The sequence below is a fragment of the Triplophysa dalaica genome, chromosome 3 (genome assembly GCF_015846415.1).
Source record: "Triplophysa dalaica isolate WHDGS20190420 chromosome 3, ASM1584641v1, whole genome shotgun sequence".
In the NCBI taxonomy this organism is placed as follows: domain Eukaryota; kingdom Metazoa; phylum Chordata; class Actinopteri; order Cypriniformes; family Nemacheilidae; genus Triplophysa; species Triplophysa dalaica.
The window spans coordinates 24,610,584-24,638,139 of record NC_079544.1 but is presented as its reverse complement, the minus strand read 5'-3'; the positions used below and the strand labels follow the sequence as shown (position 1 = coordinate 24,638,139).

Sequence of the window (27,556 nt, the reverse complement as noted above, 5' to 3'; positions counted from 1 at the left end):
TATTCCAGTCCGGACAGGACAAGAGCCTGGACAAGAACTTGCGTAGTATTGACGATTCGAAGTCATTCATATAACTTAAATAAGTACAACAGAACCAAGACCAGAAAAGGTGTTACAAAACATTTGTGATTGTGAATATAAATTGATATAAGTGTTGACATTGACATTCACAGACTTTAATTTATTTATTTTTAAGTTAAGGACAACAGATTGTGTACATACCTATTAGCATTATACTAAATGATTACCGTATGGACATGTACATCTTAAAAATTAGAATATCGTGAAAAAGGTCAATATTTTTGAACTCATTTCAAAAAATGAACCCCATCCAGTATATTATATTCTGTAGATACGTTACACATAGAGTGAAATACTTCCAGCCTTTATTTCTTGAAATGTTAATGTTTATATCTTACAGATAATGAAAACCCTAAATTCAGTTACATCAGGACGACGGGCCAACCTAAGTCCAGGAGACAAAAATAAAACGACAGACTTGTCAGAGAAAGGTTTTTGAAAAATTTGGCCCTGGACTTTGCGGCCCACATTGGCCCTCCAACAATTTTGTTCACAGAGTTAAAGGGGTCGGGGGGATCTGCGATTTGTTTGATGGCATAGGCCCTCCACCAAATCTGGCGATGGGGGTGGTAACGTGCATTGCGTATCATAATTTTGTGTCCGACTTGCTAATGCCTTCCTGTTGTGTGGATTCTCGTTTATAATCGCGTCCACCAATCCGCCATAGGCCGTCCGTAGGATAGCCATTCTGGACTTTGACCGAATGTCCTACTGGTCAGTCCGCCCCTGTTAAAAGTAGCCTGACCTTGTTGAGAATAGCAGAGAGCCTGAGAAAGCAAAGAAGAAGTAGCGAAACCAGGACCACTTTCTACAAAGATCCGTACAAGGTCATCAGTAGCGTCTTTAGCAAGGAGAAAACTGGGAACCTTAAAGTACCTATAACAGATTAAGGAACACCAACAGAAAATGTATTCCGACAATCAGAGGCATGAGCCAATCTCCATTCCAGAGGACACGCCACCAAATCAGCTACCAGGACACCAGATTGACACAAGACCCCCTAAATGGAGTGAAGTTAATTATGCAGTAAAACGGGCAAGATCAGCTTCAGCTCCTGGACTCAACGGAATGCCATGCAGGCTCTGCAAGATAGCCCCTGGGGTGTAGAGAATCTATCTATATGGGGTATTGTCAAGAGGAAGATAGACACCAGACCTAACAATGCAGATGACCTGAAGGCCGCTGTCAAAGCAACCTGGGCTTCTATTAGACCTGATCCATCCCACGCAACATTGATGCAGTAATTCATGCAAAAGAAGGCTCAACCAAATATGAGTGCATAGAAATGAACATACTTTTCAGAAGCCTGTCATTTCTGCTTGAAATATCCTTTTTTATTGATTTTATGTAATATTCAAATTTTCTGAGACACTGAATGTTGGGTTTTCATTATCTGTAACCCATAATCATCAACATTTCAAGAAATAAAGGCTTTATATATTTTACTCTATGTGTAATGAATCTATATAATAAACGGGTTTCACTTTCTGAATTGATATGGCTTTCATGACATTCAATTTTTTTAGATGTACCTGTATATGCCATGGTTTATACATAGTAGCCTACTGCAAGACACTTTAAAGCATGCAGAAAATAAAGGAACATATAACACTGGGCCAGTGAATGATAAATGTAATTGATTTGTCGCCCCCTGCTGTGCACTACAGGAAGCGCGGCGATGATGTCACTTTGTCAAAAAACTGCAGTAAGTGCAATATTATCTGCTGACTGTAAACAGCAGCTTCATGAGGTTGTTTCCAATCTTTCCAGTGAGAAATCAGATATGCAATTACAGTAAGAATGGACCCAGCTGAAGTGTTTTTAATGATACATTTTTCTGGTACACTGTCAAATAAAGACACGAATGCTATTTTTACAATTTAGCAACAGTTCTATTGAGTCAATCAAAAACCATATAAGATCTTATTGAATTCCTTAATAATACCTTACACATGCAACATTTTGAACCCCATTACGATTGTTTCCAATATGACAGTTATGTATAAAGGTATCTAATTAAAATGAGCATGATATGCACATTTTCAGTAATGTTTGTTTGGCATAATTTTATATTTTTAATATTATTAATTTTATTATTAATTCTGGAACTGTTTTTGTTTAAATTTAAAATCAGAAGAATGTTTTTTTTTAACTGTTTTATCAAGAAGCTAGTTGTTGCACGTTTGGAATCTCTTAAAACTATATATTTTTAAAACCTAATATCAGCAAAAACGAAAAGGTCGATAGGTTCCAGATTATGATAGAAATAATATTAGCATTCAGTTTTGTGTTTTATATCACTTCCGTGAACAGGATAAATTCAGGTGTGTCAGATCGAAAGGAAAACACGTTTCATTCCTCTGCTGTTATATAATTCTTAATGCGTGTGCGTATGAGACAGAAACTCCATCGCGAGCGCGTGGTGTGATGCGCCTCATCACCGTGACGTCACGCCGGGAGCTGTCCGCCTCGCGCTGGTGCTGAAGCAAGATGGCAGCGCGATAGGGGCGAGAAACGCGCGATAAACTGAGAAAAGTGCTTTATGCGAGCCGTTTCCGGTCGTTTTTTTTTTGATAAAGGCCGAAGTCATGACTGTCTGTTGAATGAGAGGCTAAATTAAATCACGGCACGTAGACTGTCCCTTTCTCACCGGAGCGCAGCTGTTCGACGCGACGCTGCGCGATGTCTCTGCTATGCGTCGGGGGTAAGTCACTGTCCTACGTTTTATCCCTCCGTTGGGATTCCTTTTTTATTATCTGGCATGTGAAAGCACAGGAATCGTAATATTTTACAGAACAGGGTAATAGCCCAACTACAGTCATGGTGTCGGATGGTAATACTTTGGCACTGCACTGAATAAATGATGATCATATTCTTGCTCCGTACTGTAAATTACACAGTTCACCAGGCTTCTTAAAATATATGCAAGTCAGAGCCACAACCAAAATGTTGTATTATTTTAAAAGCTTTGTATTACCATTTTACCATTTCGAGAAAAGCACGAGTTGTTGTCAGAAACCCGTCTTTAAGGTTTACCATGGTTCATTAAAAAAAACACTGTACTGGCAGCAAGTCTAAAAAACCTATCGTTTTTCTGTTTTGTTGATATAGTTTACTCATTTATGTGAATATTGTCACTATATTATGTATATTATATCAGTTTGAAAAAAGACGCAAATGTGCAGCCACACCTGATTCTGATAAAACAATATTCTGGTATTTTTTCATTGCTGTAAAGGACAGTTATTTGCTTATACTGCATTTAAACCTGCATGTGCGAATATTTGAATACACTCCGCACAGTTTTCTTAACATTGGATAATTTATTTCATTTTTCTTTTGAGATTCAATCAAGGGATTTTGCTGTTAATGGTGGGTATGGGGGATCTCTAGAGCCGCGTGGTAAACGCGCTCGTGAGGGAATCCTGTGCGTGTGGGTGCGAGCGCGTGAGCTCGTTGAAATGACATTCAGTGTAAAGATGTCGCAGTCAGTCTGGGCACCTGAGTGACGGGTTTACGTTTCACTGTCTCTCGGGGCGTCGATATGATGCACTCGTGTCTGAATGCACTGCATCTCTTCTGTATAATATTACAAATCAGATATTTGCATTTGATTCACGTTTAAAGACGAACTTGCAGTTACTGAAGTATTTGAATGCAGCCTGACTGGTTTTCCTGTGATGCTGTGACGTGGCTGCTTCATTCATATTCTGTGCTGTACAGTTCATAACACAGGATAGTGTATAGAAGCCACTACTGTTCTGAGGGTGCATCTCTGGAGTTTTGACTGGGTTGTGTTTTTCTGGCATTCATTCTATTGAACATGAAGCTCAATTGCCCCTTCTTCCCTTTTTAGTGTGAAATATTAACTGTCAGGTATTTATTCATCGTGGTGTTGCTTTACTGCCAAACAAGGCATCTTAGTAGGCAACATAATGTGCCAACAGCTGTTGCCTTGGGAACTTAAAAGCTTATGATGCCTAAAATGCGGTCTATGTAGGCAGCACACTAGATTTTAAAACACAACCACTACAGATTGGATTTGTGACTGTAAACCTATCCACTGTGAAAAATACTGTAGCATGCTGTAGTATATTAGAGTAATTATTACACTAAGTTAATGTATACTACATGAATCAGTAGTAAACTGAAAAACTCTGCTAAGTATTCTAGATTACTTTAGCATTTACTACAGTAAGGTTCAAAACACTATTATATCTATGAATTTCACTATAGTTTATAGAGTAAATAATAATTTACTGATTTTGCTCATAAGAATTAAAAGGGAATGTGGTTAATTTTCTCTGAAAAATAATGTCACAATCTAGAACAACACAGTGATTTTATTTCAGGCTTTACTTTCAAAATGTAATTTCCTATTTCTTTTGAACTTGTAAGATTTATTTTCAAACACAAAGATTTTGACAGCTCTCATCTTAAAGTCATGCCTTCATCAGCAAATCTCAGTGTCTGTTTTTTGAGCAGTAAATCATGACTTTTGTTTGTTATCGCAGCGGCTGCAGTGTTAAGACTTGATGTGCAGTTTGTCAGAGGTGTTTGATCAATGTTAGTGACCCGGGAAAGTTTTTAGGGGTTATAGCACATAATTAATTGTCAAGTTGTTTGTTTGATGTGGATGTGTCATGTAAGGTGTCACAGTCACCAGCTGGAGTGCCCTCTCAAATCCACTAGAGGGCACTCCCCTCATCACCCGGACTGTCATTGCCAGGGGCGCCGCCAGGAATTTTGGGCCCCATGACAAAAAATCGAATTGGGCCCCCTCTCCAGCTGTTGTCACCATATCTCCAGAACCTAATTGTTCCATCAAAAGCTTTACATAACTCTAATTAAAGGCTTGCAACTGTGTTGCTTTTTGTAGTTCTATACTAGTACTAGCACAATATTTACTGCTGGTGATTTGTACATGCATGCAAGTCTAGTATGCAGTTCACTATTTGATGCAAGATTAAAATATTAAGACGTTTTGTTCATCTCCACACTGGATCTCTTTCCTTCGCTTTCCGAAAAAAGGAGAATAAATTATTAGACCTATCAGGATTAATATTGTAGTAGAGTAGGCGGGGCGAGACCGTGGTTCGAGTCCGGTGAGTAATTGTGAATGAGCGCCAGCTGTGCGCACACCGGGCTCGAATCACGTAGGAGATTGGGAGCATATAAAAGGAACGAGCGACCGGACCGGCGAGGAGAGAGGACCGGGCCCTAAGTGTTTGTATATGTATTTATGTTTTACTGTGTTGTTGTTCGCCGCCGGTCGTCCGTGAGGGGCCGCCGGCTGTTATGTTATGTTATGTTATGTTATGTTATGTTATGTTCATGGGCGTAAATCCCGGGGGGGACGGAGGGGACATGTCCCCCTCTATCCGAGGGTCGTCCCCCCCCTCGTTCAATTAAATTCGCTATTGTCATAAACATATTTAGTTTTATCTAATATAACTGTGTAATTAGTAGAAAATACAAAAGCAAAAATGCGTTTTAAATTTAGAAACTGTTGAGTTCCCCCTCCTCTGCCTCTCACAATGGTTTGGCCCAATGCCTTCTCTCCCCATTCATCTCACCTGCGCATTGCGCGCAAGACATTCAGTCAAGTATGCGGCTCATTTCATCAGTGGTTGTTGACCTCCAGTTAGAAGGATATTTTATTAACTTTATATGAAGTGATTCTCTATAATGTAGTTGATGCTGATTCATTAATAAAATAGTTGTTTAAAAAATGCTGATTACCGATGTACTTTTTCATGAATCTGCTATGTTAGCGATTAAAACGTTACTAATCTAGTTAACGTTAGCTTGTTACATAGGACTTCACACACTGCAACTGACACGCCGAAGCCGTTTCGCATTCATTGTTATATTTTAAGCGACCTGGCATGATGTGAACATTAACCGCAAGAATTAGCCACCGATCCCGCCATTCAGGTCCCGTGTCAGACACAGCCGCGAACATACCGGTTACAGTTTTGTGACGTTGGCACTATATCTAGAGTCTACAAAAGGTGCACAGCTTTCATTCAGTGGGAGAGGATCGTTTTCTCAGCTTCTATTTTGTGCAGTATGTGCGCGGCCGATAAGATAAACATTCAGTTTACTGAAACTCGGGCGATTCATCAACGGCTACAACACAGAATTTTTGTTGCCGGAGATTGGGCACTACAGGGGAAATTAACAACCACTCAATAATGTCGATGTACGGTGACTTTGTCAAACAATGTTGCAGTGTAAATCAGGATAACATTTTAAAACTGTTTAAAAAAGTGACTCAATGTCAACATGTAGTATCATGGGTAGTTCCTGTCTTCACAACAAAGACAAAAAATATATATAAAAGGAAAAAAGCGTAATTGTTTTCAATTTGGTTATAATATTACTGCAAGTCTGCATGATAAACCTATAAACGCAATGCTTGTTGTCGCTTAGTGTCGTAGCATGTACAATTTTAACTGTATTATTTGTGTCCCCTTCAAAAATTGATATGTATCGTCCCCCCTACTGATAAATGAGATTTACGCCCATGGTTATGTTATGTTATGTTATGGTTTGTTTGTTAGCCGGCGGTCGTCCGTGAGGGGCCGCCGGCTGTTATATTACTTAAATGTTTTCAAATGTCTTCCGGTTCCCGACTCCTTCCTTCCCTACTTGAATCTTGTTACAAATATTTTTATTGTTCTTATAATTTTTGGTGATCAAAATGACATAGTATTACTGACGTGACGTCTGCTCGACATTCAATGGAGAAGTGACAGCGACGGGCTGAAGCAATGCCTCTGATGTTGGTGCTGTATTCTTTTGTTGCAATCCTGAGACACTGATCAAGATGTGTACTGGATAATCTGTTTCTATCCTGGTTCTTGAAGTTATTCATTATAGAAAATGACGACTCGCAAATGTAGGTGGAGGGAAACATTGAAAGTAGAAACATTGCAATGACTCTGCTGTTCTTAAATCTATCTTGAGTAGCAAATTTGGTCCAAAAGTCATTCACATTAAACGCCTTGTGTTGCCCTCTGAGTAAATCAGACTTTGACATTTCCAAAAACTCCAGCTGCAAAGATGCTTCCTCAGGTTGTAATCAATCGTATGGTGTTTCTCGCAATGCTGTTGCAAATGTGGAAAGTGTAGCTTTCTTCCTTGAAGATCCCGTTCAAAAAGAGTCCGATTTAAACGGAAAGCTTCAACAGCTTCGTGCATGTCTGCAATTGTGTGGTTCTTGTCTTGCCATTGCAAATCAAGCTGATTTAGATGAGACATGATATCGCTCAAAAACGCACGTAACCCATCTCTGTGCTGTAGTTCAAAAACCTCAAAAAGTTCTCTGCTTTCTGACTTTGGATGCTACTTAAAAATGTACATAGTTAATTTTTCTAATTCACACACTCTCTCCAGCACACGACCCTTGCTTAGCCACCGGATATCGTTGTGCAGCAAAAGATCGTGCCGTTCTGCAGACATTTCCTCCAGTAAATCTCGGAAAAGACGATGCTGCAGACTCGAGCTCTCGCGAAAAAAGTTTACCAGCCTCGTCACAGTAGCCATCGTCTCTTTAATTTTCCAGACAATTTGGCGCACAACACCGATTTATGAATTATGCAGTGAAATGCCACTAGTGTGGCACCAAGGCGCCAAGCCCGGCCCAGCAGCCGGCGCCAAGCCCGGCCCAGCAGCCGGCGCCAAGCCCGGCCCAGCAGCCGGGGCCAAGCCCGGCCCAGCAGGGTTTTGGGTTTTGTTTAGCCATTTTGTCTAGTTATATATAATAAATCTGTTAACCCCTTCATCCACCTCCTGTCTTGTGCCTGCATTTGGGTTCTCCTGTGAAATTTGTGACAAAACATTCCTATCTGCAATATTAATTATGTTAAACTTTAAAAATGTGTTTCCACAGACAGCTATGAGATTAAATGAAGAGCCTCTATGAGTTTATACATTTTCTTACGTCTCTGAAATCCTACAAGGCAAAACCAAGTATTCTTGTATTTTTAACAGGGTTTCATAAATTTCCTGTTTTTATCATTACTTTTTTCTTTTGCGTTTTTTATGTCTATTCTCTTCTTTCCAGCTCTTCTTTCCAGTAAAGCTGCTTTGAAAAAGTATTTAAAGCACCATACAAAAAATATGTTTATTTGTCTTGAGACATTTAAGGAGATATTTTAGGAAATTCATTTTTTAATGAAACTCCATTAAAGAAACTGTGCACTCAAAAATGAAAATTCTTTCATTTACTGACCTTTGAGTTGTTCCAAATCGTATACATTTCTCTGTTCTGATGAACACAAAAGATATTTTGAAGAATTTAGGACAGCAAACAGTTATTGGGAACCATTGTCATTTTCCTACTATAGTAGTCAATGGGGTCCAAGAACTGTTTGGTTACAAGCATTCTTCCAAATATCCATTGCTGTGTTTATCAAAGAAATTTATACACATTTGGAACAGCTCGAGGATGAGTAAATGATGACAGAATTTTCTCTTTTTTGGGGGGTGAACTTTTCCTTTAAGTCTTAATAGAATGAGCAACAAAATTTCCCTCTGCGCAATGTAGGTAATATCATGACACATGGTTTGATTTTGCTCATGATATTTCTCTTATGATATGAGAACATACTATTTTAGATGTACACATGTACATCCGTACACATGTACGGTTTTCTTTAAGTATCAGCCAGCGTTGTGTTCTTACATTGGCACGTGGGAGTCATTGATTTTGATGTGTTGTTTGTGGGCACCACATCCGGCTATGAATTATTCATACCGACAGCAGTGATTTATGATTATGTGCTATTATTTAGCCCTGGTTTCCTGCCTTCTGTAATTCAGTTTCATTGATCTTTGCTATGTATTGATATTTTACAGAGGGCCTGTAAAACAGTATCCTATAGAAGTCTCTTCCTCTCTCAGGTGGAGAAGATTGCATTCTGTCTGCAGTTGTGTTTGTCGCCTGTTTTAACTGTAATGTGTTAGAGAACACATGCTCGGCCGTCATGTTTCTGTGGACTGGCAGGTATAAAGATGCTGTTTCAGAATATAGAATCTATTTTTACATGCACCTGCAAACGAATGCATGCGTGATGAAAGCAGCCTGTAATGCAAATGTATGCAAGTTCTGTGTTATCAGATTGTCATGTTAATGACAAGTTACCAGTGTTCACTTTATAGAAAAATATCTTTATACGGTCAGATCTATCAATCTATCAATCAGACTGTCAACATGTACAAAGTGTACAGTAGTATAGTATTCCTATGTTTATCTCCATCCATCCATACTATTATTGTAGACAAGAATATAACTGTGATAGGATAATTACTACTTTGATTAGAAACCGAAAATTGTATTTAATTTTTTTGTATTTAAAAAAAGATAAAAAACGTGTAGACTCAATCAGATGGCCTGTCTTTGTGTAGACATGAGTCTGACACATTGACACATTGGCCGTTTTTCAATTTCAAGAACACAAAGAACGGACTTGTGTTATTATGGAGATCAGTCTTGGAAGGCAATCTAAGCATTAAGCGGGTTTGGTATGGACAAGTCCACATTCAATGCCTCCTGGATATAAAGAACCCATCTGGGTACTTCCATGCGTTCCCTGTTCTTGAGTTTTGAAACTGGACTTTTGCTGTTAATGATGACAGAGCGTAGTAGCTCCAGTGAGATAAAAGCGAATCATCTCTGCTCTCAACGCATTGGAATTCCTGTAGCACAGATAAACTGCCATGATAACCGAACACAACTCACTTATGAATAAGACATTAGATGGGATTGTAGATGAATCCCACAAAAACTATTTATTTGATTCCTGCTGACTCTGAGCTTAAAAACTCTCTTACATGTTTATAATGTCCGATCTTTGGAAAACAAAAGAAGAGATGCTTGAGTTTGGGGTGGTGTTGGAAGGGGCGTATGGAGCAGGTTTGAATATTAATGCCACTCTGCACTACATGCCATGGGCTGCACCGGACATCAATTATGCATTGATAAACACCTCACAGCTCTTACAGAACATTGTGGGAGAGACTTTAAGACATTCCAGCACTTAAAAATGTGACAATTTATGACACGCAAGCTCATCTTTCTCTGAATACACACACACAAACACTTTTCTTTAGAATCAAACACTGACACACACACACCAACCCTGAGCAAACCCCAAACATAGCAATGTTTTGAACACCAGACAGTACAGCTCGGGACAGTCTTTTAAAATCCACTGAATCCTGTTATAAAATCCTTTTGATCCGACGTCGGATCAAATTATGTTTTAAATTCTTAATGTTTTCTCAACAGTTTCGTTGTTATGGGGCATTCACAGGGGGTGTCTTCTCATTATCTTTGAATGGGTGACATCATGCGTTGCCGAACTGAATTGTGGGTCCGTCAGGATCGCTTTAATTGCATTGCTCACAGCATAACTTAATGTTTCTCAAGTTTTCAAGCGCTAACCCGTGATGCCCGTGATCCAGAAGTAACAATGGTTTTTACTTATGTATTTTTATGCATTTCTGAGTGAAATAGAATTTCTAAGAAAAATAGTGGCCGTGGCTTTCGTCTTTTTCTACGATTTGATTGGATATAAAAAAACGTCTTGGTTTTGTATGTAACCTCAGTTCCCTGATGGAGGGAACGAGACGTTGTGTCGAGAACGACAGATGGGGGTTCGCCCTTGAGAACCAATCAACTCTGACTACTATAGAAAAGGACAATGAAATTTGGTGACTGAAATTTGCATGCCGGGCTCCGCCCCCGGATATCCGGTATAAAAGGAAGCCGGCGTGCAGCATTCATTTACCTCTTGTTCTGAAGAGCCTGAGAGCCTCTCACGACTGCAGCAGAAGACGATACGTGTTTGTGGCATAAGGGACGCAACGTCTCGTTCCCTCCATCAGGGAACTGAGGTTACTTACGTAACCAAGACGTTCCCTTTCTGTCGGTCTCTCGACGTTGTGTCAAGAACGACAGATGGGGTTGCCTATGGAAAACACCACAACGCTGTATCGCGTCACAATCTCAGAGAAGCGACGGTAACAAGCCTGGGCGTGTGAGCTCGAAGCTTCGTGAAACTGTAACCTTCCAGTGTGGTGGTCGGGGGATCCCAGAGCTTTCTTGGAGAAAGATGGGTACAGCCCTGACCGGTAACCTTTCACGGACGGGGCCTTAGCTCTCTACTGGCGAGAGGCCGTCCGGCTCTGGTTTACACCGGGTGAGCGCAACTCTTAATCAGAGAAGCCCTGCAGGGTCCTCAGGGTCCCAAGAGGGTCCCAAGAGGGTATGGAGCGGAGATGAGGCAGATTCCGCCCTCTCGCGCCCCTTAGGAACCTGGTGACCAGGTCGTGTTGCCCTAGAAACTTTCCATCAACTGATTCGTGATGAGTGGTCCAGTACGTCCTGGACACAACACTGATCGGGTTGGGTCTTCCTCTCCTATGGGGAGCGCCTGCAAGTTCACCACTTGGCCCCGGAGGGAGTAGTGGGAACTTCTTAGGCACGCATCCGGGCCTGGGTCTCAAGATAACGTGAGAGTTTCCAGGGCCGAATTTAAGGCAATCCGGGGACACGGAGGATGCTCGGTGGTCCCCTACCCTCTTGAAGGAAGTGAGCGCCGTCAGGAGGGCCGTCTTACTCTGTGAGGAAGATCGGAACCTTCGAGGGGCTCTTGGGGGGCACTGAGGCTCCCCGGACCACTTAGGGTCCCAAGAGGGTATGGAGCGGAGATGGGGCAGATTCCGCCCTCTCGCGCCCCTTAGGAACCTGATGACCAGGTCGTGTTGCCCTAGAAACTTTCCATCAACTGATTCGTGATGAGTGGCAATAGCGACTACATACACTTCCAGTGTGGAGGGGAGATGTTAGTCTCCAGTTTCGTGAGAAGGGGAACACAATCCTGGTCAAGCACCTCAGTGGGTCCTTCTCGTTGAGAAAGACACCAGGACGAGAAGAGGCACTGTCTAGAGGCGTGTAACCGCCTAGTAGATGGGGCCCTAGCCTGGGTGATGGTCTCAGCCGTATAGGGGGAGTAGCCATCTCAGGATCTTCTCATCCCGTCTAGAGACCAGACATGGGAATTCCAGAGGTCTGACCTGGGATGCCAGAACGTGTCCTTCCCCTGAGAGAGCAGGTCCTCTGTCAGGGGAATGGTTCAGGGGGAGTCGCTGTCCAGAGCATCAACTCTGAAGCCAAGTGTGGTTAAACCAGTGCGCTGTAACCAATAACACTTGGTGCTCCTCTTCCCTGACCTTGCACAGTGTCTGTGTTTGTGACAGAGTTTAGTTCCATACCGAGAAAGACGATGCTCTGCACTGGGGAGAGTTTGCTCTGTTCTCGGTTGACCTGAAATCCCAATCGATCAAGATGCCGGAGCACCAGGTCCCTTTGTGTACACAACAGATCCCACGAGTGTGCCAGGATAAGCCAGTCGTCGAGATAGTTCAGGGACAGACCGAAAGGGAGGACTCTGTACTGATATGCCCACCCCTCGAACGCGAACCGTGGAACGGGCGGTGTCCAGAGGATCGAGACATTAGAGTAAGCGTCCTTCAGGTCGATTGGCACGAACCAATCCTGACACCTGATAGATGTCATGATGCGCTTCTGCGTGAACATCTGAATGGCAGCTTGTGAAGGTGCTTGTTCAGGGTACGCAGACCGGTGGGGCGCAACCCGCCGTCTTTCTTGGGAATGATGAAGTGCGGGTCGTGACACACTGAACATCTTGGTTTGAGGGACGAACTCAATGCCTGTTTCGCTAGAAGGGTGGTGACCTCTACCCGAAGTACGGAGGCGTCCCTGCCTCTGACAGAGGGAGAGATGATGCCCTGACGGACCAAGACGGACCTCCCGCATTAGCCAGCGAGACAGTGTGGGCAGCTCTCGAGCTCCCAGGGACTGTACAGGGTGACCAAGGGGGCAGTCTGCTTCATCATTCCCACGGGGGGGGGTTCGTCGGCTGGCGAAGCTAACCATCTGTCGCGGGGGGTCCCCGGAGGGAAGGTTGGCTCCGCCTTTTTACCTGCCTGGCGGGACAACGGTACGCACTGTCGGTTTGAGAGTGGTGACAGCTGTCGTATGTGTACGACATCACACCTCGCCAGGGTGTGAGGTCGGTTCACCGAGCACAGTCCAGTGGAGTGTGCGATCAGCTGCAAGTACACCCGGGGAGAACGGAAAAACTCTTTGAGTAAGTGGGCGCCTTGGTGACGAGGCAGGAGTCGTCTCGTACCGACCGATCAGAGCCGTGGCTGTGAAGGTTCGGGCCCGATGTTGTTCTCCCTGGAGTCTTCCCGTCAGAGTCCCTCCTTGTGAGAAGTTTGCTGACGGGGTGGAGGTTTTCCCCCTCGACCTCTGCTTCCGGGGTGCCGCCTGTGGGGGCACAGGAACCGGAATCGATGTCGAAGGGGTCCTGGGTTGCAGGGAAAGCAGACGTCACGTGAGATCTCGGAGGCCTTTAGGCGGCCGAGTCGCGGTGAGAAAAATGTGGTTAATTGCCACTGCCTGCTTCACCGTCAAAAACTGCTGAGCGCAGTCCTCGACAGTGTTTACCAACAACCCACCCTGCGAGATAAGTGCATCAAGGAAGCGGACTTCCTTGGTGTCACTCTTCGGCACAAGGTATAGCCGGGGGTGTCACTCCTGGACCACTACCGTGGACATCGTCCGACCCAGGGCCCGGGTCCGCCGCCTTAGTCGCCCGTAGAGCGCTGTCAGCGGCGGCACGGAGATCCTGCATTATACCCAGGTCGGTCTTACCCTCGTGGGGCTCTCTCAACGCCTGGCGGACCTGCAGGCAATGGCGAAGAGAGAGGAGGCAGCCCTTGGCTGCCCGACCATCGAGGGAAGTAAGGGAGGTGGAGCTGGTTTTTACTGGAGCGGTCCGTGAGTGGAGCGCTCCAAGTTTCACACAGCTCCTCATGCACCTCCGGAAACCCGGGTTAGCATGAATGACATCATTTCTGCTTCCTCCTAACTCGACCACTGGGGGTGGAGCTCGGATTCGTCAGAGTCGGATGTCAGTCTCCCTCCGATGCTGCGAGCGACATCTCATCTACGTCACACATCGTTCCCGATGTGTGTGCGTGAGAATCCGGACGGTATGCCACCACCGGTTGGGGAACGTTCAGAAGAGCGAATCGAAAGAAGAAACAGCCCGGGTAGCAGACGAAATGGTGGCTGGTTCCCGTAGGAAGACAGCAACCCATGACCGCAACTTCTGAATGACAATATGCCCGCAGTGCGGGCAGATGTGTCAACGAACGCTGCTTCAGTGTGCTGGACGCCCACACACCTAATGCAGCGATCGTGTCCATTCCCTGCCGCACCAAAGAGAACAGCCGCACTGGAGAATGCTCAGTCAGTCCTGAAAAGGACTTTTAGATAAAATCTCACACACCTCGGAACTGCCGAGACGCCCAGGGGAAGGTCGCTGCAGGTAGGGACGATTCGCTGCTACACGTCGTAGATCCGGCAATGTAGAAGAAGAATTTGTTGAATTCGTTCTGTTCGTAGTCATGAGCGAATGCTCTGAAGAACAAAAGGTAAATGAATGCTGCATGCCTGCTTCCTTTTATACCGGATATCCGGGGGCGGAGCCCGGCATGCAAATTTCATTCGCCAAATTTCATTGGCCTTTTCTATAGTAGTCAGAGTTGATTGGTTCTCAAGGGCGAACCCCCATCTGTCTTTCTCGACACAACGTCGAGAGACCGACAGAAAGGGAACAGCTGTTGCATTTTGAAATGGAACCGGCAGCAGACTGACAGTCGATTGGGGAGGAGTAAACGGATGCTCCGCCTTAAGCCTTCTAACATATGCCATTTATGATGTGTAGTCATTACTGGAAGGAAGTGCATTATCATGAGACTATGAGAGCACGCAAATTTTAAAAAGAGAATGACTCACATTGATAAACTATTTATAATAAACGCTGCAATATTTCATGAAAAAAAAGTCATTGTAATTTTTTGTTTCACTGGGACTTTAATACTAATACACATCTTCTGTGTTTGTGTTGTGCAGTGAAAAAAGCACAGTATGATGGACCTCAGGGTGAGTGCACACTAACACAAAACACTACACACTAACATATCAAAGCTGGGTCTGTGTTCACATGGCATTTTTTACTGATTTTAGGGAAAATATGTGTGGAAGTCTAATGTAAATATATTTTGTTATTTGGACCTGAGAGTACTACACAGGTAGCTCTGAAGGGCTGAAATTTTCAGTTCATGCTAAAATATTTTTATATATTTTTAATTATCTGCGACCCGAGTCGTCTAAAAACATGTGTTATGAAAATCTCTTGCAGAAAAATTCAACACGTATGTGACTCTGAAGGTTCAAAATGTTAAGAGTACGACAATCGCTGTGCGGGGCGATCAGCCCAGCTGGGAGCAAGACTTCATGTTGTGAGTTCTTCAGATTTTTTCATCATGTTTTCATCTTTGTCTCATCATCTGTGGCTCTTTATCTCACCAAATGTTCAAAATGATTTATTTCCTCTTTCATGGCTTCATGTTAGACTTCAAATGTTTCCCTTTTGTCTCAGATGTGTCTCTTTATGAGTCAATTGTTCTCATAGAGCCAGAGTATAAAGCGAGAGCTATAAAACTGTGAAAAGTTGCTGTGGCATGGCCGTTATGTTGCTTTGACGTTGCTGTGACATCTTTCATAGAAACACATGTGACAAACATCTGAGAAGCAGGAGACATCCTCATTGTCTCGTATCTTTCCAGGGAAAAGAACAGGGATTTTTAAGAGATATGGGATTTATTTGTAGGCTGTCAGAGCATCGGACTCTTGTTCTCATCTCCCACTCTATTCATCTCATGATTGCTTTCTGGCCCCTCATACTCCACTCATGACTTTACTTTATCGCTCTCATGCTCACTTTATCTCCCCTGTCTTCTCTTCTGTCTCTACATTGGCTGTATTCAGGATGTGTAAGTTCACTCGGTGTGCTCTGGTGAAGCGCGTCTGTTCTTATATAACACACCTCTGCAGAGATTCTCCTCCCCTCTCTTCTCTCCCACGTCCCTTTGATGAAGTCTGTGTACTGCATCAAAACTTTCATGTGAATCCCTCATTTCTTTCATCTGTCTGTCTCTCTGTGTTTGCTTTCACGGTTTTCTGCTGATTTGTGAATTACGTGGACCATTTCTCCTGTGTGTGTTTGGTAATGTTGCATGTGGCATGTTTCCAAATGTTTCTGTTGATTTGGTGATGTGATTATATAAAGAGCTTTATCCCCCTAAAAATCATCTTCTGTGCTGCCAACAATCAATCAAAATCAAATACAAATGAATTTTACTTAATATCGAGTCTTGATTTTACACCAACTTTTAACCCAGTGACATCTCTTATTTAGCCCTATATTTCACGTTAATTTGTTCAGTGGTTTACCGAGATGCTTTGTACTTCAACTGATTCTGTTGCTTTTGTTATTCTCTGTGTTTATGCAGTGAGATAAATCGTTTAGATCTAGGTCTTTCAGTTGAGGTGTGGAATAAAGGCCTTATATGGGACACAATGGTCGGCACAGTGTGGATTCCACTGCGGAGTATCCGCCAATCCAATGAGGTCAGTACTGCTTAATACAGTGGTTTTCAAATTTTTCTGTTGTACAGCCCCCTTTGTGTAGAATACATCACTTTGCATTGTCCCTTATAAAAATGTATTATCTTAAACTTATAATTATATATGTTTCTTATTTTTCTGATGTTTGATAACAAAAAATACATGATCAATTTCTATATTTCATATAATGCTACAAAATCTGTGGCTCCCCTGGATCCATCTTGGGGCCCCCAGTTTGAGAACCACAGGTTTAATAGACCCATCACCAAATAAAGCTTGTAATGACTGTGTGTAAAGATAAAATCACAAAACCTCACTAGCTCTATGATGATGGATTGATAAGAAAGTTTTGAAGCACGTGATGGATGGTCAATTCAAGTGTAACTTATTGACAACCTGAATAACTTAATGCTTGTCATCCAGTATGGTCGCTGTGTACTTATATCTACATGTATTTCTGTTTATTTGGATGATTGTATATCTGTATATCTTGTGTTTGTGTGTTTCAGGAAGGACCGGGCGAATGGTTGACTCTAGATTCACAAGCTATAGTGGCAGATAATGAAATCTGTGGCACTAAAGATCCAACATTACATCGTGTTCTTCTAGACAGTCGCTTTGAACTGCCGCTCGGTGAGACGACTACAACAATAACCACAATCACCCTATAAAATCACATGAAAATACAACAATGCAAAAACTTTGTCCATCAAATCATTTCTCTATGTCTTTAATAACTCACACCAGATGCATATGAACAGGAGTTGTGTTTCAAAGAACGATAGCTTTGATCCCAAATAAAAGAAATGGACACAAGCCCTCGAGCAAAAGATAAGACAAAATCTGTTGCATTCTGGAGTGTCTGTTCTCTGAAAGAACTGAGACCAGCAGAAGTGACTCCAGCTTTACAGTGAACTCATCCACATGTCAATACAACTGAATACACCTGATTTTATTCCAGAGAGTCCCACACAACCAGACTGAAAGCATAAAATGTGCTCCATCTGGACAAGAAAGACTCAAACCTCTAACACTTATTTACAGTGGCTAATTTAAAGAATTTCATTTTTAAATAAAAAATTACACCTGCGGGTCCAGGTGGATGCTGATGCATATAATCATTTAATCATCCGTTAACCATATAACCATATCCGTTAACCATATATTTCATCAGTTCCTCTGCGTCTCTTCACAGTATTTGTCCAACAACGAATGTCTCTCTCTGAAATGTCCATCGCGAAAAGTTCCCTTCAATATATAAGCAAAACATGTGTGTGAATAAATATACTCAGAATATTTGACAATTAACAGATTAACAATACGAAAGGAACAACACGGTGACAATATGCTGATGAGTTTGGTTCAGTTTCAAGGATCAAGGAGATGACAGAGGGCATCCTGTAAGTTTCCCGTAAAAGTTCTTTGGAAATGCACATTACACTGCTTTTAGTGCAAGTGTGCACGACTAAGGCCCTGTCCAACATGGCTCACTTCATGTGGACTTAAATTGCGCTTGCTCGCCCAAGTCTACGAGTCCGTAGGTGTAAGGACCATTTGTCTTTTTAGCTCTCAGAAGTCTGCTTATTGCCCGCATTGATGCAGACTCCACTGTAGTTACCTCCCCAGGAATCCTTTCGAACGCACAATCACAGAACGGATTGGAGGAGTTTTGTGGATGTCAGACATTTAACTTTAACATGATGGATACATTTTACTCTCTTTACATTATACTCTGGTTTCCTCCCCTGGTCCAAAGACATGCATGGTAGGGTGTGAGTGCGCGAGTGAATGAGTGAGTGTGTGTGCCCTGCGATGGGTTGGCACTCCATCCAGGGTGTATCCTGCCTTGATGCCTGATGACTCCTGAGATAGGCACAGGCTCCCCGTGACCTGAGGTAGTTCGGATAAGCGGTAGAAAATGGAATGAAAATAAATAAACTTTATATGAAATTTGAATAATCAAAAAATATTCATATGTACTGGCAAATATTTCCTAAATATATAATACATGTATGTGTACTTGTTTATAAAGGCAAAATAAGTAAAGAGTGCTTTGTCAAAAATCTCTAAGTATAGGTCTGTCTATTAAATAGTTCACTATAAAATCCTAATTTCATGATAATTCACTCACCCACAAGCCGTCCGTATGTTTATTTCTTCTGTGGAAAACAAATTGAGGCTTTTGATGAAGACTTTCCAAGGTTCTTCTCTATATAATGCACTTAAACTGATTGTTGGTAAAGGTCCAGATTTCAGTTTCATTTCAGTCTAGCCAAAATATTTGTCAGTTTCCAAGAATTTATATATTCTGCCTCCATGATGCACGTCTACGTCTTCACATACTCTGTAATCACGTTGGAAAGGTCATGACTCCCGAAAGTTCCGAGAAAGATGACCCTACAAAGGTTCTTGCATGTTGAATGACACGTTATATGGCTTTGTGCAAGTTTATTGTTTAAAATGGTCAGTTCGGTGCATTTCAGCAATGTTTAAATCTTTTTAAATCTACATCACGTGTGACCTCTCCAACATGATTACAAGCGAAATATTTATGTTTAAAATTTATATAATTCTTAATTTCCTTGAAAATGTACCAATTTTTTGGCTAGTCAACACCCTTATTCATCGCCTGGTGTGATGTAGAACCTTTTGAAGCTGCGAGGAAACTGAAATTTGAACCTTAACCAACAGCCCCCAGTTTAAGTGCATTATATGGTGACGAGCCCTGGAAAGCTTTCCCTCAAAAGCCTCAATTCGTTTTTCACAAAAGAGATAAACACATGGACGGCTTGGCTTGTATGACATGAGGGTGTTTGAATTATCATGAAATTTAAATTTTACAGTGAACTACAACTTTAAAACCTGTGCTTGTGATTGTTGATAATGTGTTGAAATGCTTTTGCAATGACACTAATATTTTTCATGTCTATGTGTTGTTGGTTTTCATCACAGATATTCCAGAAGAAGAGGCTCGGTATTGGGCAAAGAAACTGGAGCAGCTCAATGCTATGAGAGACCAAGATGTGAGTCTCTCTCTCTCTCTCTCTCTCTCTCTCTCTCTCTTTCTCTCTGATAAATGTGGCAGATTAAGGTGTGTTTGTGTTTGTGTTTGTGTTGCAGTATTCATATCAGGAGGTTCAGGACAGACCGTTGTCAGTACCGGTAACACAATGTTGTGAGTGCAACATTCTACACACATGTACACCGGTTTCATGTGACATCATAACAAATCCAACCTTTATACACCTATGAAACACACCCTAATGACAACCGATAGATAATAACACAATTTTACCTTATTTTTAAGTCAGAAAATCTGCTAAATGGATGTAAACATGGTAGAGTTATTAACAAAAGATGTGAGTATTGCATTTTAAGTGTTACTAAAGCATATTTAATTAGTGAACTAGACTGCTAAACCAATGATTATTATTCTGGAGTTTGGAGATTGTTTTGTCCTTGGCTGGTTACCTAAAAACAGAACTGGTCTTTATTGAATGTGGAAGTCTGTATAGCTTTCTGCCGGAGACAGAAGTACAGGTTTCTATTGCGTCTGATGGTATTGTATTGGAAGGAAGATCAGATTCAAGTTTCACACATAATTCAGATCGTCTGCACAGTTCTGAGCATCTAAACCACTAAGTGCCGTATCAGTCAGTGATTCCCGCACGGGTGTCACAGTTAATGTAGTTATGAATGAAGGATGTGAGCGTGTGCCCTGCAGACAGCTGAATGAAGAGCTGATTGCATGAATGAACACACACACACTGTTCTGTGTCCTGCTGACACAGCTCTCAGGGGACAGGATTAGTCCATGGGCCCCTCATATTGGCTGGTGATCATCACTGCATAACGTCCAACACGGCATCGCCTTTATCAGTGCGCACTGAGTCCCAGTTTTACAGACAATCTGAATTAAGCTCTACACATCTCTTACGGTGAGGTGGTGTGTGTAATAATAAAATAATAAGCCCCGCGAAGCAGTGGGTCACAGTGCATTTTATAACAACTAAGGGTGTAGTGGCAAGAATAAAACCCTAAGCTTTTATAAAATGCACTGTAACCCACTGTGGCGGGGCTTATTGCTTTTAACGATTATTCCATATGTGTAGTAAGGTTTCATAAAATAAAGTAAATTATGTGATATTTAGGCGATGGGCTGCCATGACTGACAGATCGTAAACCGGTTTTGTTCATACAATGGAAGTTCATGGGGTTCAGTGTTCAAAAGGTCTTCTTTTGTATTCTAAAGACAGGGTTGAAATGACGTGAGGATGGATGAATAAATAATGAAAGAATTTGCCTTTTTTTTGTTAAACTATCCTTTTAACTTTGGTGCACAGTAGAGACACATGTAGTCAAGTTATTTTCTAGTTCAGTACAAACACAATGAATTATGGGTAATTTTCTATCTTCTTTTGTGTCACAGGTAACTGGTGGGGGGACCAGCAAAGTAAGTGCTCAAATCTGTAGTTAAATACATTTATAAAACTAAGGCATGGTTAAATTTTTACCTAATTTTTTGTAGTAAATTAATCAGGATGAAGATATTCTCTTATTTTGATGTTCTATTAACACACAGTGACCACAAGCACCATTCAAATATGATGTATGACTCAGTTTCAACACAGCAAAGCTCAATCAGTTCCAGGGTTCATTTCAGGATAAAAACGGTGTGAGACATAAAAACATTTACATTCAGGGAGCTGTTTTTCATGTCAATGTGACCTTGATGTTTGCTTGTATTTTCGTCTGTGTTATAATACTTTTGTAAATACAGCTGTCTATGTGTTGTAGACAATGATCCAGACAGCGCGATGGACGACAGGGACAGTGATTACCGCAGTGAGACCAGTAACAGCATCCCACCACCCTTTTACACCACATCGCAGCCCAACGCCTCTGTCCACCAGTATCCTATGAGTCACCAGCACCGTAATCCCTGTGCTCCCTACTCACGCTCCATCAACAGCTGTGACCTCGACTATGATCACCCGAGAGGCATCAGGTGAGTGACCAGTGTCCCTGTTTTTTATTCACTTTGCATTGATTGGTGAATATTTCACAGATGTGAGGAAAATGTCACTGTAGTGAAGTAGGCGGGGCGAGACCGTGGTTCGAATCCGGTGAGTAATTGTGAATTAGCGCCAGCTGTGCGCACACCGGGCTCGAATCACGTAGGAGATTGGGAGCATATAAAAGGAACGAGTGACCAGACCATCGAAGAGAGAGGACCGGGCCCGAACTTGTGTTATGTTTGTATTTGTATTTATGTTTTGTTCTGTTATATTACTTTATTAAATGTTTAAATGTTTGCCGGTTCCCGCCTCCTTCCTTCCATTTTATGGCGATTTGTTACAGTCACAAAATGAGTATCTATAGAGTTCATATCTTCGAAGAATATTTAGTTTGATCACATTCATAAAAGACACAGGAACAGAAACTGACTACACTGACACTAATGTAATCCTGTCAAGTGTTTTAGTCTAAACTAATACTAAACTAGACTAACTTGATTGACTTTGTAGAAAAAAACAAAACAAAACCGCACATAAGGTCAATGAATTGTCACAGAATATGTGAATAATTTAAGTTTGACAAAAAAATCATATAAACCAGTTGTTCATCTCGAGTTACTTGGCTGTAACCCTGTTCCCTAAAAAAAATAGGGAACGAGATGTTGCATTTCAAACGCTATGGGAGAACAGTCTTTGATGGACCGGTTGTGAAGTACTTGTGTCAAACACGGCAAAAAAAAATTTTTGGCTTTAAATAACCTCGGCAGGTGAAGTTGCTTTTTACAGCCTTACCTGCAGGTTATAAAAACGTGTGAATGCGGATGCGTCATCAGGTTCCAACTTTGTCTGAAAGGACGTCCGGGCACGCCTACAGTGAAGCATTGAGGTGCAGCATCTCGTTCCCGCTTTTTCAGGGATCAGGGTTACAGCCAAGTAACCCGAGACGTTCCTTATAAAAAGCTACACTCGATGCTGCATTTCAAATGCTATGGGAACGAGAATACGCCGCCGCACTGGAAGTGTCTGGACCCCCTAAGGTTGTGTAGTGTATGCACAATCCGAGAGGAGGCCTCAGATATGACTCTGGGATATAGACTCCAGGACGTGTGCGCCTGGAGTTGCATGGGCATCCAGAGTATAAATTCTAACAAATGTGTGCGGAGAGGACCAGCCAGTCATATCACACACTTGCTGAAAGGGGACACCTCTTGCTAAAGCAATAGAAGATGAACCCCCCTTGTTGAATGAGCTCGGACTCCTAGAGGTGAAGCTTGACTTCGCGGCTCGTAGGCCAGAGCAATAGCATCCCTCAACCTGTCATGGTTCCACTATCATGTCATGTTTTATTCCTGTCTCGAGTGGAGCCATAGCATTGCCTGATGGTTTTATGTGGGAAAGACATAGTTCTTTCTCGTGTCTCGTCTTTGGCCCCGCCCTCCTCACTCCTCATCAGCTTTCCCTGAGTGCTTAATCCCCAGCACCTTTTTCTTGTTAATCATCCTGTGTTTGTTCCCTATACAGAGTCCTCATGTTTCGTTGTCCTGTGCATGTTCATTGTATGCTGTATGCTGTACGCTGTACACTGTACGTCTTACCTTGCCTATTAGCTGTACCCGTACCTGTTTATCCTAGCTCATTGTTTGTATCATAAGTTCTTGTTACCTTGTTCCTGTTCCTGTTCCCTCGTGTATAGTGTGTATAGTGTAAGTGTCAGTTTAGTGTTTGTCTCAAGTGTTTGTTTTCTTAGTTTAGATGTAAGTCAGTGTCCTAGTGTCCTTGTTAAAGATTATAATTTATCCTGTCTTGTTTTCCCCATTGTGGGTTTTGTTTTTGCCTTTTGTATAGTCTTGTTCTGTTTCATAAACCCCTGTTAACCCCTTCACGTCTGAGTCCTGCTTGTATGCATGACACAACCAATGTGACATTGTTTGCTTGGTGGCAGCTGCCCCTTTGTTGCGGCTCCCATAGCATATGAAAAGCTGCTCTGATCTACGCCACTGGCTAGTGCGGTGGACGTAAGTCTGAAGAGCACGTACTGGACATAGTAGGTGTAATCGTTCCTGCTCCTACGTTGTGAACGGTGGAGGGCAGAAGGCCTCAAGAGCAACCGGATGCACGGTGGAGAATGGAAATTTAGGCAGATAACTCGGGTGAGGATGCAGAATAGCTTTGACCATCCCAGGGGCAAAAATTAAACAGGACGGCGGCAAGGTCGATAGCGCCTGCAAATCTCAGATTCTCTTAAGAGAGGTGATTGCCATTAAAAAACCCTTTTTAAAGGTCAGAAGTCACACAGGCACTGACTCCATAGGTTCGAAAGGGGAGTAACCAGACCCTCGAGCACTATCGCTTAGTCCCATGAAGGGACTGTCAGTGTGGAAGTAGGCATCAGCCGCCTCACTCCACGAATAAAGCGACCGGGCTAAAGGGTGTTTTTCCACAGAAACCCCATCAATCAGGGTGTGGCAGTCTGAAATGACGGCCACATAAACCCTGAGAGCACCGGATTGTTGTCTGACGACAGTTTCTCTTGCAGAAACTCCAACACTGAAACGATCTGGCAGTGAATTGGGTTTGCAGGGTGTGCCATGCACCATCTGTCAAAAACGCTCCATCTAAGGCCGTAGCTCCTTCTAGTGGAGGGAGCCCTGGCACTGAGAATTGTCTCTACAACATCAGGCGGAAGCTCAGCATCTCTCAGCTGGTGCCCTTCAGGGGCTAGGCATGGAGGTTCCAGAGCTCAGTATTGGGATGAAACACTGTCCCCTGCGCCTGAAAATATAGAGAGCCATCTATGAATATCCTGTATATGCGGGGTGACAAGGCAAGGCCGAATTGAAGAACCCAATACTGGTAAGCTTCGTCCCCGAAAGCGATGTGGCAGGATCTCTATATGCAGGGATACAGACAAGTTTTTTATCTGGTTCTCAAGAGAGTACCTGAAGATTCAGTTTGGTGCTTACATTGCACATAGTGTGACAAATTACATTTACCTATTAAAAATAAAAGTAAAAAAGTAGTTAGTTTTCAATGAACAATAAACAAAATAATAAAGTAGGATAATACTATATTTATATTATTTTAAAGTACACTTAAATACAATGAATTGTAAACCAAATTTGAAACCGAAAACAACAACCTTTTTGGTTTTTGGCAGGTTGCTGGGAAGTGCTCTTGCGCGCACATGGAGACTTGCGGTGCACAGCTATGATCGAGTATAGCAAAGAGCAGTGGTTCTCCAATTTTTTTTGCTTAGGTACCCCTTTTTAGGATTTTTTCAAGCCAAGTACCCCTGGACAAGACTGCAACATTTTGCATTAAAATACAGTGAAATGAGAGTCAGACAGTTATTTCTGTATATCTGATGCCCCCAAGCAGGTTTATTGCTGATAAACATTTCTGTATTTAGCTTTACGCTACTATGTAAATCTCTTAAGTATTAGGCATAACAGTTCAAGGTAAACTAGTGTTTTTCTGTCAGGAAAAGTAAATTTTGATCATAAAATGATAAATAACATTTAACCGCAACCTCTTCTAACTTACATTATTTTGCGCCCAGACACCGCTCCTGATTACGAGTCTCAAAAAAGAACTCTTATAAATTGAAATGCGTTTTAAATTTATGAATAAATTTTTTATGCATATTTGTGTAGTCCTAATTTTACATAACAATACTATTATCATAATTTATTGAATTATTGATTTTCATTTTTTTTTTTTTAATTTCAGTTTCTCTCACGTACCCCCTGCAGTACCCCTGGGGGTACGCGCACCCACATTCGGGAACCACTGGCTTAGAGGATCACAAGCTGCGTACAAGTGTCAAGTCTAAACAGCTTTTAAGAGTTTAAGAGAAGCAGTGTTTTGGTAGATGTGCTGCGCAGTGCAGATCCATACATTTATGGAGGCTGTGGGTTCCGCATGCTTCTCTAGTAACGAAAGCAGAACCAACAAATGCGGGCTACCAATACTACCGTTTTTCATAATTCACACCCAGGTCCTGTTTAACACCGGGAACAAACGTGATATCAGTAGTTTAACCAGCATTCAGTTCAAACGGAAATCTTATCCATTATTACATTTAGTCGGTCTAAAACAGTGATTGTGCATCAAACGTTTTCAACCATGTTAGTACGCAAATGAGCGATCTTAATTTATTTACATATAACTGATATGAATTGGGTCCCTGATATGATAACAGGAACAATCTCAAATATTTACAGAACAAGGGGGAACCCAGTGTTCCTTTATTTTTCCCTATTTCTGTGCTGATAAGTGAACGAAAAACTAAGGCCCTTTCCAGTCGTATGGCAAAGCTATCTAATCTAATACCTTATAGACATCACTCTGAAAATGAAAGGGGTAAAAAACAAAAAACAGTTAATAATAAATTAGCACTTTAAAATATCCGTTCACTAAAAAAAACCTCAATTTTGGTCAATAACCTCATCACCAGTAACAATCTGGACTTAGTGTTTCTAAATTAAACTTGGTTAGATGATAGTTGTAACAATCCTCAATGAATCTACCCCCCCCCAACTTTACTTTTATAAATGTTTGCAGAGCTATTAGTAGAGGTGGAGGAAAAGCTGCTCTATTTGAAGATCTCTCTGACTGCAAGCAAGTTTTACTTGGTGACTCCCTGTCCTTTGAATACTTGAGTATTGCTCTAAAAGGTGCACCACGCATTCTTTTTACAATTATTTACAGACCTCCCAAATACTCCCCAGTCTTTGTTTATGATTTTTCAGAACTGCTATCAGCTATTTCCTCAGAATTTTAATGCTTTGTTATTGCTGGAGATTTTAATATTCATGTAGACAAGACAGAAAACAACACTGCAAATGAACTTATGATGTTTTAAAGACTTTTGATCTGATCCAGCATGTGCACGGTCTCACACACAATCGTGGACACACTCTGGATCTGCTCATTACCAAAGGTCTAAACATTTCATCCACTATTATTAGAAATGTGGCACTGTCCGATCATTTCTGTATTTTCTTTGATAAAGCAATCAATCCTGCCACTGAAGATAGACCCGTCTCTATAAAAATGAGATTCAAAAATGAGAACACCAGTGAGCTATTTATGAATGCTATGTCTTTGTCACCAAGTATATCTGCAGACTCTATGGATGTTCTTCTCGATAGCTTTAATGCAAAAGTTAAAAATGCTATCGATGCCATTGCTCCAGTAAAGGTCAAGGTGATAACTGGCAGGCGTAAAGCACCCTGGAGAAACACACAACCAGTATAAAGCATGAAAGAACATGCAGAGAAACTGAGCTTATTACTTTCTGTCAATTATTTTATGTAAAACACTTTGAATTGCCTTGCCTACAGAGCGCATTTTTAATTTTGGTCGCGCATGCGCACCTGCGCACCACTTATGTGCATACCTGTCTATATGAAAGTATTCAACTTTCAGATCGACCGTCACAAACCAGTCGTGGGACCGAATGTGAGACATAATCATCTTGAATGTCAATATTCTGAACTTGTGTATTTTCGGACGCAATCCCCGATCCCTTTTGGGAACTGAAAAATACCGGCTGTAGTAGCCTGATTCTCTGTCTGGTAGGGGAACACGTTCTATGGCCCCTTTAACCATCAGAGCTTGTAATTCTTGTGCCAAAAGATGTGCTCGCTCCAGTTGCACGGATGTGAAGACCATGCCGTTCACGCGGGGCGATATGCAAATACAATCCTGTAGCCCTGGTCTACTGTTCTTTTTACCCATCGAGAGATACCTGGCAGTAGTTTCCACGCTGCCAGTTTCTCCGAAAGGGGTATCATTTTGGCATTTTGTCTCGTTGAGGGGATGCCAGATGTCTGGCGTCTTACATTTACATTTAGTCATTTAGCAGACGCTTTTATCC

The 27,556-nt window shown here is 42.0% G+C and overlaps 1 protein-coding gene across 1 annotated transcript in view; it reads left to right on the top strand.

The window, feature by feature from the left end:
• The first annotated feature begins 2,577 nt into the window (after positions 1–2,577).
• The window catches only part of LOC130415337 (protein unc-13 homolog A), a 114,308-nt gene continuing 89,329 nt past the window's right edge, over positions 2,578–27,556 (top strand). The window contains exons 1-9 of the mRNA XM_056740948.1: positions 2,578–2,785; positions 15,101–15,130; positions 15,390–15,489; positions 16,543–16,660; positions 17,167–17,290; positions 19,610–19,680; positions 19,778–19,832; positions 21,087–21,110; positions 21,455–21,665. Coding sequence (XP_056596926.1) covers positions 2,764–2,785; positions 15,101–15,130; positions 15,390–15,489; positions 16,543–16,660; positions 17,167–17,290; positions 19,610–19,680; positions 19,778–19,832; positions 21,087–21,110; positions 21,455–21,665 — 755 coding nt within the window. The 5' untranslated portion in view covers positions 2,578–2,763. The remainder of the gene's footprint in view (positions 2,786–15,100; positions 15,131–15,389; positions 15,490–16,542; positions 16,661–17,166; positions 17,291–19,609; positions 19,681–19,777; positions 19,833–21,086; positions 21,111–21,454; positions 21,666–27,556) is intronic.